At 43.4% G+C, this 12,445-nt stretch overlaps 1 protein-coding gene across 1 annotated transcript in view; it reads right to left on the bottom strand.

Annotated features, from left to right (window-relative positions):
- Positions 1-248: 248 nt before the first annotated feature.
- LOC147663766 (isopentenyl-diphosphate Delta-isomerase 1-like) overlaps positions 249-12,445 on the bottom strand; it is a 99,391-nt gene continuing 87,194 nt past the window's right edge. The window contains exon 4 of the mRNA XM_086950210.1: positions 249-1,885. Coding sequence (XP_086806336.1) covers positions 1,568-1,885 — 318 coding nt within the window. The 3' untranslated portion in view covers positions 249-1,567. The remainder of the gene's footprint in view (positions 1,886-12,445) is intronic.

The raw sequence follows: 12,445 nt of genomic DNA, 5'->3' as shown, positions 1-12,445 counted from the left end.
CCTTCAATCTAAGACCATTTATGTTCCAGGTTAGCACCTGGAGAGTGCTCTCGCACCCGCTCATCTCTGCGTGAATTTTGGGATATGGACTAGTTCAAAGTTAAAAAAGCGGTCATGAGGATCTATTTTTTTTTATTTTTTCCCCGCTATATATATTGGTGAACAGTGGATCCTGGGAAATTAGGTTAAAAGTGTTTTTTGTCAATATTACTGTGATACTGCTGTACAATAAAGCAAAAAGAGAAACATGCAATCCTCACCTCCACGTCTTTAATAGAATTGAAACTTTCCTTCATGCAAATTCTAAAAATTTTCATTGTTAGACCAAATAAAAAGAAGGTTTTATATGCTTCTTGTTTAATCATAATGGCTAGGTTATTGGTCTCTAGCACTCAAAAAAGTACACCAAATTTAAGTCACGCTGTATTAGAAAAAAATAAGATCACCGTTTGTCACACAAACATCTTTCAAAACAAGAAAAGGCCTACAATTGTAACTTTTCTGACTTGTAGACTAATCCAAAAGTCCAAGCAAACATAAGTGTTCAATTGTTTTTGATGTTTGAGTGTAAGCATGCTTTCCCCCACATACAATAGAAAGATTCAAAGAAAGTAAATGTGTTATGCTGTAGAAACATCATATATAAGTAGTAGTTCCAGAACCACAACTTGCGCAAAAGAGCCATAACACTATCACAGAGTTGGCTTCAATCTTGCCTTCAATTTCAGGCTGGGAATTGTTTAACTTATTTGTTCATTAACACAGCTATTAATCACAGGACTTAAAGTGCCATACAGCATGATTTGCAGCTAGTTTCCTATTAGAACAGAGTAGCTCTTGTAGGAAGCAGGGATGGAAGAGTAAAAAAGCAGTCTTGAAATACAATGGGCAATTAAAACGTTTCCCCATGAAATTTGATAGGGTGCACCTTCACTACCTTTACCTTGGGAGGGTATGTGATAAGTTGTATACCGAAACCGTTTTGAAAAAACAGATACAGTTGTGTAAATAATGCTGTTACTGTAAACTGGTAGATCCACACAAAATCATATTACTAGCAAGTAGGTTGTAACATATATCTATCAATTACCCTGAATGAGAAGGTGAAATTGAGTTATTTACTTTGTTTAATAGTTTAGACACCAATCAGTAGGATCTAAATCTAACAAATGCAGTGCAATTAATACCCCAAAATACAATCCTGTGTTATGACATGGTGGGGGCTACAACCAATTAAATATTAGCCACTGACACTTATCCAAATACAATTTGCAGGAGATGGCGCAGGGGTCAGTTGAAATTAGAACTTCTACTATAAACACTTCAGCCCTCTATTGCTTCCCAGGATAAAGTTCATAGCCATGACTTTAGAATGTATATTTCAATCAATATCTTAAAACATACTTTTCCTTTCTGACACACGTTAGATGTCAATAACCAATTCAAACGGGTTGCCACTTCAGTAAATCCATTCAGCCACTGCAGATACTGGGAGAGTTGCAAATAGACAGCCACCAGGCCGGCCTTCCAACTAACTCAGACATCTCTGTGGCAAGATAAGCACTTGTTACAGCCGGTGTATTTTATCATGGTCCTCAAAAGGATTCAAATTGTGCAAATTGTCCCACCACTGGTAAAGAAAATTTTCAGCAATTAACTTGAACCATGGAGTGATCTGGACTTCACCATGTTTTGCTTTTTCAAATAGTTCCTGGAGCTCTTCCTTTGTCACATAGCAGTGGCTCTTTATTTCGTTAGGATCAGGATCTAGTGTTACATTTTTTTGAACAAACAGTATATAATCTATTTCATGTTCACCCCAAATTCCATCTGACTGCGCCTTGTAGTGAATTCGGGTAAGGTAGTGAAGTTCTTCAGGTGTCACCTGGAATAAAAACATTTAACATTAACAAAGCTGGCCATTTCTGCAGGTGTCACCTGGAATAACAACATTTACCATTAATAAAGCTGGCAAAATGCATTTGATCACATGAGCATGAACTGGGCATGAATTCAGGTCATGAGAGATTATTTTTTATTGCAGACAACTTAGGCTCATTCAAGTTTCCTGTACACAAAAACTAAGGCCAGTTACTAATTACCAGTATAAATAGTGCGAGTCAATCTAGATTTTCTAATGCTTACCATCAAGGATATGTTGACTACACAGATACTGTCAATCCTTGCAATTATGTGAGAAAGTGTAAATTCCAATACATTCACAGAACTCTTCAACCCCCTTCATGTCATGCGAGTAATTGAACAAATCTTGATTTTACTCTTTTAATTCAGGTAGTTGCAGTTTTGATTGTCTTCTTATCTGCAAGAGGGAATGCTTGATACGGGACATTGTTAATGAGAGACCAAGCAGGGGTGTAGGCAATACTCATGCCTCTAGTAACTTTAACTCAGCTAACTCAAAAAATGCAGGTGTATTCTAGGCTAACAATTTACTGATTGAGATGTTTTGAGGCCTGAACATACAGTGTCCCTGTAGGAAGCTGGCTCTGTATATACTATACCAAAGTGAGGTATAGTGTGTAGAGTCCAGTGAAACTCCAAAGTTAGGCAGAGGTAAAAGTTGATAGAACCTTACTCTCTATTTATGGTAGTGTAGTCAAACAGTAAGGCAGTATCAGAGGACAGCGTAAAGCATTTGTTGTACACAGTCAGCAAATGAATTCACACACTCAAAGACTGAACTTCAGACCAATTGTTTTTGTATAAAAAATATTATTTTGGTTATTTTATTTCTAGAACCAAGCAAGCCTGGCACAGGTAAGCAATATATACTTTACAGTAGTAAATGCTGATTGTAAAACAGTTCAATTGCAATTGTAAATGTACTATGGTTTGACTTACAGTATTGTTTCAGAGGCATGCAATCACTTGTAAATACAGTACATAGACTTGAATGAGATTTTCAGTAAAATTTCAGTAAAATAGCAGGTAAGTTACTTCTGGATTACTTATCTTACTCAGTACTGTATGCCTGGTTGCAACACTGGGACATTTCCTATAAACAGGTGAGTAAATACGTTTTTGAAAAATCGTACAATTTTAAAGAATTTCTTTAGGTTTCAAAACTCCACATTTAGAAACTTTTTCAGGAAAAAGTGTCAATGTTATCCTATAGAGGAAAATATGGTAATCAGTTTTTATGTAAGTAATCAGTCTTTGGAGTTGAGGTTCTGGGGTTAGACTCATGGGTCCCCCAAGGTCTGTGATGCACTCTTGTTACACACTCAGCGGCACTATGGTGGCCGGATGCAGAGTGTTGAGGCCCAATGTTATCCAATGGGGGATAGGGGGCCCCCCAGTCAGTGGGTACTGGCAAGCAGGCTACTGGATTGTGGGAAAACAAATTAGCATCAAAGCTGCACCTTCAGCAGCACTAGGGCGGACGGGTGCAGGGTGCTATTTTGAGGTCGGATGCCCTGTTTCCAATGGAGAACCTCTGGTTTGCAAAAGCACTGCAGGCAGGGAGACGAAGGACTTCTGGGTGCGACCATAACTTCAAGAGGTAAGTTGGCAAGTTAGGGGTTAGTTAGACACCATCGGTTTGGGGTGGCGTTGGGTGCAGGGGTGCCTTTTGGGGTCGGATTTTCTTACCAGCTCCGGGTCGCGGTTAGGGAGGCCTTCTGGGTTTAGGCTGCAGGCGTCTGCTGGAGGCTTGAGGCAGGTCAGGGGTCGGCGTATTTCGGTTCAGGATCGCCGGGGTGACCTCCTTGTGGTGTTTGCCCACTCGAGCTCGGGACGTTGACGGCGGGTGCAGAGTGGGGTGGATTTGCGGTCTCCGGCTGCTGCCAGAGGTTGCAGTTGAACAAGTCCGGTGTTCACACTAGAAGCAGCTTTTGGAAGTGAAGGCAGGCAGATCCTCTTGGGGTTTGAGGTTGCTGGCTGCAGGACACACCGGGATTTGGCAGGAGCAGGTTTGAGGGGGAGACAGCCCGGTAGGGCTGTGGCCAAGTCAGTGGGCGTCTTCCTCTTGTGAGCTGCTGCACCGCTGTTCAGTTCTTCTTTTCTTCTTGTTTCTTGTCTGGATCTTAGGAAACAAGATTCAGGGGTGCCCCTAAATACTAGATTTAGGGGGGTTACAGGTAGGTAAAAGGCAGAGACCAAACGTATGGAAAGAGAAGAATGGTCCAAAGTATTAAACAAACGGATTTGAAAAAGACAACGACCTATTTCTGAACATTTCAAAAAGAATATTTAGTTCTGAAGAAACAGCTGTTCTCAACAAAGGGATGTCCTTTGTCCGCACTTACTCGCCAGATGCGTTAAAAACAGAGGTAGCTCTTTTTAAATGTATGCGTAAGCGGAGGTCAAGATATTTTTTTCACACATTAACACAGGATCAGAGCAACACTAATCCTACAAAAAGATTTCGACCCAAAATCACCTTTGTGGCACCATTTTCGCATAAGACACTTGACAATTATGAACTGCTAGTCAAAAAAGACTTGGAAATTATGATATACCTATTGCCAAAACCTACCAATCTCAATGCCAAAGAACAGAAGATTTTACAATCTTTATGACAAGACAAGGATTTGATTTTTCAACCAGCCGACAAAGGTGGGGCACTTGTTGCCATGGACAAAACATTTTATGACCAAAAAGTTGACGAACATGTCCTCAATACTGACACATATTATGCTGGAAGCAGTCCCCACAAAAGATTTTAGCGACCTATTAGCCACAATTTTGATACGAGCTGAAGAGATGGGTTGGATTAATGAATCCACAAAACGATTTCTTCAAACAAGCACCCCTAAAACGCCGCATATATACATGCTTCTGAAAATGCATAAAGACTCAGTAAATCCTACATTTAGACCTACTGTGGTCGGTTGCGGTTCATGAGTCGATCGGAAAGTATCTGGATTTTCATTTACAACCACTTGTGAAATCTTGGAGAATCTGCCACATTTTTGATGATGACATCTTGTTATGTACTATCAACGTTGTCACATTATATATCTCGATCCCAGACACAGAGGGATTAGAAGCGGTCGAGTGGAGGTTACTTCACAACCAAAGAGATAATCTAAATGATGTTTTTCTACTGGAATTACTCCACATTCACTCTACCATAGTTGTTTCTCATGAAATCAAGAAATACTCTCTTCAATGTTCTGGGACATCCATGGGCTTTCCCGGGGCGCCCTCATATGGAAATACATTCATGGCACACTTTGAAGATAAGCATATTTTACACAATGAACTAGGGCAAAAAAAATTAGTGAGTTATATTGACGACATACTGGTGATTTGGAAAGGGAGTCGCCTAACACTGGAGTCCAAGATCAAACAATTATATCAATGCAAAACCCGGATTCAATTCACTTATTATATTCATCCCGACACGATTGATTTTTTGGATATTGTCATACAAAAAACTGAGATCGGCTTACAGGCATCGGTGTATAGAAAACCTACCGACAAAAACAATGCCCTACATTTCACCAGTTCACATCCCTTATCACTCAAACGTCATCGACCAGTTTCTCAGTTCATTCGAATCAAAAGAATTTCATCTAATCAATCTCAGATGAAGAACTTATTAGAGAACAATCTGAAAGATACAAAGCACACGGATAACCTTCTGAAATTTTGAAATCAGCCAGAGCTGTGGTGTCAAAGAAGAAACGGGAAGATTTACTTGCCAAAACGCCTCAAACCAGTAATAAACGGGAGGTGTTCATGTTAAAACACTCCCATCAAGCTCCTAAAATCAAAAAGATGATCTTGAAACGCTGGGAAATCTTGGAACAGGAAACGGATTTTAAATCTGTGTTTTGGGGAAAACCTTTGTGTGCTTACACACGTTCTAAAAATGTTAAAGAACATTTGAAAAGTGCTCCCGCAATCAACCAACAGACATACAAAGGCATGACTAAATGCTGGAACTGTGGGCAATGTGGAAATGTAATCATGGGCAAAACTTTTGCACACTCTAACACTGGGAAAAAGATCAATCTGAAGCATACATCAGATTGCAACACCGAAGGAGTCATATATGCTATCCAATGCCCTTGTGGCTTAACATACGTGGGCAGAACATCGCAAAAATAAAACCAGAATCAAACATAAAAGCATGATTCTCACGAAAAATTGCAATTGCACTTTGGATTAACACATGTCACACCATCCCACAACTTAGATTTACAGACTTAGATAAAATTCCTAAACCAATAGGTATTGATTTCCACACCTTACTAGCACGTAGGGAAATGTTTTGGATAAAACATTTAGGGACCATCATTCCAAAAGGTCTCAATGACCACTATGAAATTATGTGTTTTAAAAGATGATTCTCACGCATATTGTCCAGATCATTGTGCATCTGTCTCTGCACCCACTGTTAAAAATCACCTCACATACACACTATTTCAAGTACCCGGAATCGCAGTACTCTACATCTAGCATGCAATCACTTTGGGACGTTTTTCATTTTAACACTCTTTCACAGTCCGGTTATTAAAACTAGACACCCTTGAATATTCACTTCTTTGAATATGGAGTTGGTGTATTTCATTTTATTTTGAAGACTCGCACTATTACTGAGAGCACAGGAGCGCCACGGCGCACCTCTGCTCCTATGGCAATAAAGTTCTTAGCATTTGAATTAGTCTATCCTTTGCCTACCGTAGAGCATATTTAAACCGCCACAGGACACCTGCGTACACCAACGTCAGCACGGGGTCACTCGAGGTCCAACGTCTTGCTCGTCACACGCCGGTGAGTCTAGAGCATTGAGCAAATCCGGATGAAAAATTCTCTTGCTATCGGAGCGCCGTTACATTTCACCCTTTATTGTCCTCCCTTCAGGGCTGAGCTTGATGTAATACTCTTCAAGTAAGCACTTCATCTTTGGGTCCACACCGGGTGATTAATGCATAAGCGTGAGATATTGTTTACATTTGGCTAACAGACATCATAGCAATCTGTTTTAGCAGTTCAGTGAAACCGCTCATGTTTTTCCATTGGTAAGAGCTATACTGCATATGTAACAATTCACATGTCACTCACTGTGAAATTATTTGTATACAAATACAGTGTTTTTATTGAAACCTTCGGGACCATTGGCTGTGCACTCTGAATAGGTTTGGAATTCTTCAGTTTCCTCAAATAGTGGTTAACACAGGGATGTGTGCCATTGTGACATTGATATGATGTTGTCGTTTCATGTTTTGATACTGGTGTTTTGTTCCGGCAGGAGGCTACTGAAGACCAAGTTATTGATTGCTAAACGCATAAAAAAAATGTTTTCCCCTAAAGAAGGTTTTTTTTAACCCGAAATGCATTGGGTCTTTTACTTTAAATTGCATTTAAATATGTTGGGTAACATGTGATGTTATTGTTATGTTACAAATGTACAAAGTTAATGTACCATCTGATTGTATGGTTGTCAAATTCACTTTTTGTACACTTATTTTGTTCCGCCCCAAATTTACTGACAATTTTGAAAACATCAATTCAATAAGAAATGGTTCAACAAACGTTTTGGTTGTAAATATGTAATTTTTGCAATGAAATTATTTGTATACAATACAGTGTTTTGATTGAAACCTTCGAGAGCATTGGCTGTGCACTGTGAGTAGGTTTGGAATTCTTCAGTTTTCTCAAACAGTGGTTAACACAGGGATGTGTGCCATGTTGACACTTTACTTTTTTTCTGCGCCACAACATGCAGCCTGTAGAGTGTAGTGGTACAGGACCTCTAAGGGTGGCACAATTAGTGCTGCAGCCCTTAGAGGCCTTATCTGGTCACAGTGCCCTGGGTACCTGTGGTACCATTTTCCAGGGACTGACCTGTGGCCATAGATGCAAATTGGGTTAGTTTTGGGGACACAAAGCAAGACCTGGGAACCTGTTTGGCAGGGACCCAGGTCACGTCAAGTAAAAGTGCATCAGTATTCTGGCAAAAGTGTGTGTGTGTGTGAGAGTCGGTGGGAGGGGAATACTGCAACAGAATTCCACTTTCCTACACAAGCCCCCCCCCGCCCCCAACCCAAAAGCCAGAAGACTTAGCCAAAGCTGGGAGAGTCTTCCTCGCCTTTCAGGCGAGCTAAGGAGAGGAAGTGATTTGAAAGTTGCAGGGGCTACTCTGCCTTACATCCTTCTGCCCAGGTCAGTCCCTTTGGGGAGCTGGCCTACCTCAACAGTTTCAGGACCTAATTCTCAATGCTCCTTTCCTAGCTCTTTAGTGTCTTCACCCCATCTTTTTAGTTTGGGTTCGGAGGTGCCTACTTCTGCAAATTCTAACTTAGCTAGGGCAAAGCCCAGCTCACCCACAGAGGTCACCCACAGCTTGAGCATCCCCACCATGACCAATAGGGTAAGGGGGCATAACTTGCTATTTGGCAGGGGGCTAGGCCACCATGCCAAGGACGGTGCTGCCATGAAGGCTAACACCCAGCAGAGGCTACTGACAGCTGTCAGTGCCCAGAACCACACCTTTAGCTCCTCACTGGTAGGTGAAGGGGCTACCTTATAGGCTTCTTTGGGTTCTGGTTACCTGTCTGCTGTTTTAGGCTTGGGGGTCACTACACTTGGTAGTGAACACCCTTCTTCCACCCTCTGTTCTGCCATCTGAGGAGCCACCAACTCAGGCTGGACAGTTGCTGGACTAGTCAGGGCTTTATGTTGGCTGGGGGGAGGGGTGACTTCACCAGTGCCAATTTTGGAGGTCTCCCTTACTGGGATAGAATCTCCCTGGCCCACTGGAACTGTGGCTAACAGTTGCACACCTTTCCTACACTGTATCTTCTTCATCTTTTGGGGCTTAGCTGCAACTGCAAGTTGAGACACCCCCCTCCCCCCCAGGTTTCTTGGGTGAGGTCTGGCATTGGACCAAGTACCTCTCTTTGGCTCAGACCAACCTCTGGGTGGTCATTCCCAAGGAGACAATCAAGGAGGAGGTATGTACGGACTACCACCTTTCCCCATCTAAGGGACCCAGCTATTTCTCGGAGCACTACAGCCACAGGCCTGACAGTAATCCCCTGGGACATACTGGTTTGAGAGAATCAACCTGTCAAGCACCACAGTGTGACCGGCACAGTGGCTGGGATTTCATTCACCAGTAGGTGGGGAAGTGTCTACTCCCCTCTGGAATCTCCAGCTCACCTTCTGGGCCAATTTTCCAGTTGAAGGCTAGGAGGACTTCCTCATCTGAGGAGCTACCATCCACAGCTACACTGGCAACCCCTGCAGCTACACTAGGGGCTGTAATTTCTTTTAGGACAGCTAGGGTCCTTGGTGTGGAGTCCTGCCTTTTGACAGTTGTGGCACCATACCCTGTTGGGAACCCAATTCATACTTGATACCCTGTTTTAGTTTGTGAGGTGTCTTTGGGGCCACCCTCCTGTACAGGTGTTTGGGGAATACCGGGGACTCCTTACTTTTATCTTTAAGGTGCTCACTGTCTCTCCTCTGGGGAGGGTGTATAACCCCTTTCTTTTGGTCATCCCCAGTGGACGTCCTAGTTACCCTTGACCCAGTGGTCTGCCTTCTTTCCCAATTCTAGTGGAGAAAGTGGACCTAGGTCTACCAGATACTGATGCAACGTTTCATCAATGCAGTTACTTAATGTGTGTTCCTTCATAAACAAATTATACAGACTATCATAATCTTGCACTTTACTTCCAGTTAACCAGCCACCTAGTGTTTTAACTGAGAAGTCTACAAATTCCACCCAGTGCGGACTCTGGGATTTCTGAGACCACCTGAATCTAATTATATATTCCTCAGTTATGAGTCCAATCCCTCAGAGTTCTCTTCATGAGGTTATAAGACCCAGCATCTGCCCCACTAAGGGTCAAACATCTGTCTCTGCACTTACCAGAGAACAGTTCCGAAAGGAGTGCTCCCCAGTGAGTTTTCTTCACTCTTCTGGCTTCACATGCCCTCTCAAAGGCTGTGAACCATTTTGATATATCATCTCTCTCTTCATATTTAGGGACAATACCTTTGGAGATTTTAGGATCATAAAATTGCTTTTTATCCTTATTTAGTTAATTGCTGCCACCATTGATGGGTGCTAGGCCCATCTCTGCTCTTTCTTTTTCTAGAGCAAGGAGTCTGGTCTCTAGGTCTAATCTTTTGGTCAGCCTGGCTAGCAGAATGTCCTCCTAATTGAGGCTGTTCTCAATGTCCTCATTGGGATCTGATCCACCTGTGTGAGATCTAGGTACTGAGAGGTTGATTCTAGGAGTCAAGGGTTCTTGATCCTTTTCTCCCTAGGAAGTGGAAGGGGTTGATCTATCAGGTCATTGATCAGGTCAGATGGAGTGAAGCGTTTAACAGGGTGATCCCAGTGAGGTGAATGCGGGATGAATAATTTAGCGGGTGACGTGACACCACCAGAGAGAAATGTTATTCTTCTGTAGCGTGAGAATACATAAACAGGGGATTACACAAAATGCAGACAACTGCGGTGAAGGGGGAGCTTTCAGGGGTCCCAACCTTAAGAGGGCCCCAATGCAGACCAAGAACAATGAAAATCTGTAAGAAATAGAAGGCTCAAGGACCTCTAATCAATCTCACATTCTAAAGGAAGCCCCATTATTTTGTCACGTCATTGCATTCGCCAAATGCTGGCGAGTTGGCATGAACGAAATGCCATAAACATACCTGTGATGATATCGTCCCAGCTTGAGATCCTGGCCAGACTGAGCCCTCAGTAATCCCGGTTTCCAGCAGGAGCCACACTCTGCTCCTCGCACACCAGGCACATAGTGTAAGCTTTTTAGATCCGCCCTCGCCGAGCTATGAACACCTGTCAGAGCGAGGGGAGGGGCGCCGGGGTTAGCTGCAGCTCCTGGTCTAGGGACACCTGGGAAGGTGAGAGTCCTAGTTGTGAGGGCACCTGAGCTGTCTGGGGAAACCGGGGTTGAGAATAGAGAGCGTCTTGACTTGCAGGAGGGGGAACGGATGCAAACTAAAGTTTTCTGCCCGAGAAATCAAAAGCAGGCTGTAAATGACCGGACTGCGGTACAACGAGCAAACTGCAACTTCCGCCGTGGGAGATATTAAAGACCGAGTAAGATGTTATGCATTTTGGTATCAGCCTACAATCACCTTCTGCATCACAAGCAGATTCCAACATTTCCAGTCTGAGGTAGATACTACAAATAAAGGTGTTCTCTGTAACAACAGTATTTACGATATTTAGAATACAAGTGCGCTACCGTTCTGCCTGGCTATAAGCAAATTATAGCGAAACATTGAATTAGGAGACTTTGGCACAGAGACACGGCAATGTGTGAACGAGCCTTGAGGATGTATACTGCTACGAATACCTGTTTGCTGTTAAACAGCGGTTCACATCAAACAGCTGTAAATAATAGGTGTACTTAGCTAATTTAGGCATACAACATTTCTCGACTTCGATTAGATGTGAAGCCATGGTAAGACCCTGCTGGGACCTGCGAAGGTCCCCACTACAAGATATAACAAGAGTACACTGACAGTGCGTATGCGCAGCTCCCGAGAACGGGGCGTGGCCACGGCAGACGTCACAGATCAGGCAAACGTCATAATGCCACGCTCTCCGACTCTCGTTCCGAAGCGCATGCGTCAAGTACGTTAGCAGACACATCAACGTCATCATCACTGGGAGGCTGCAGAAGTCCGGAGTGGCGGTAAGTGGGCCTTAATTGTAGGGGGGAGTGGCGGGGGGTCTCGGTGCGCTCGTGTGTGTATGTGTGCAGCTGTGGGGGGGTGTCTCTGTATGTGTGCGTGTATGTGCGCTCGTGTGTGTATCTCTGTGTGTGCTTATAAATCCACATCCTAATCCTCCTCCTCCTGTGCGCATGCGTAAGCAGGGGGAGGTGTGCCTGTGTATGTTTGCGCTTCCCAGGAGACAGGAGATGGCCACAGCGAGCGCGTTCTCGTGCGCGCGACCCGCTCCGATCGCCTTTTGGAAGATGCGCGCGGCCAGCTCCACTCTCCTGGAAAGCTGAGTCGCTGACAAAAGGTCTCTGGCGAGACCACGCTTTCGTGCGGTTGCCACGAGACCTGAAAAACACCACCAAAAAATCAGCACTTATCCATTGGGGCATGCAAAATTATTGTAACATTATTGCAACATATGTCACAGCCTGCATGCCTGCCAGCCTGCATGCTAATGGTTGATTCCCCGCCTCGACGCCCCTTTCACAGTCTTTGTAATTAGGCACTCAGTGTCACGACTGATTGGCTATGCCAATGCTTGGTTTAAGTATTGGTAACATTAGGACTCACAGACTGCTAAAGCGGTCTGTAGTGAGACAAAAAATCCACTCGCTCACAATTTTTCCGTAAGACATTCTGCGTGGTGATAGAAATCTGTTATTGATGTGCAGTTTCTCTGCAGTCTTAAGAACTCCCCGAAGGGAATATTATCTTTCTGAGAGCAGGGATGGTTGCTGGTATACTGTAATAGGCTGTTCTTATC

The sequence above is a fragment of the Lissotriton vulgaris genome, unplaced genomic scaffold (assembly GCF_964263255.1).
Source record: "Lissotriton vulgaris unplaced genomic scaffold, aLisVul1.2 SCAFFOLD_3888, whole genome shotgun sequence".
Lineage (NCBI taxonomy): Eukaryota > Metazoa > Chordata > Amphibia > Caudata > Salamandridae > Lissotriton > Lissotriton vulgaris.
Note: the sequence above shows the minus strand (reverse complement) of the source record. Positions and strands in the feature narration are given on the sequence as shown.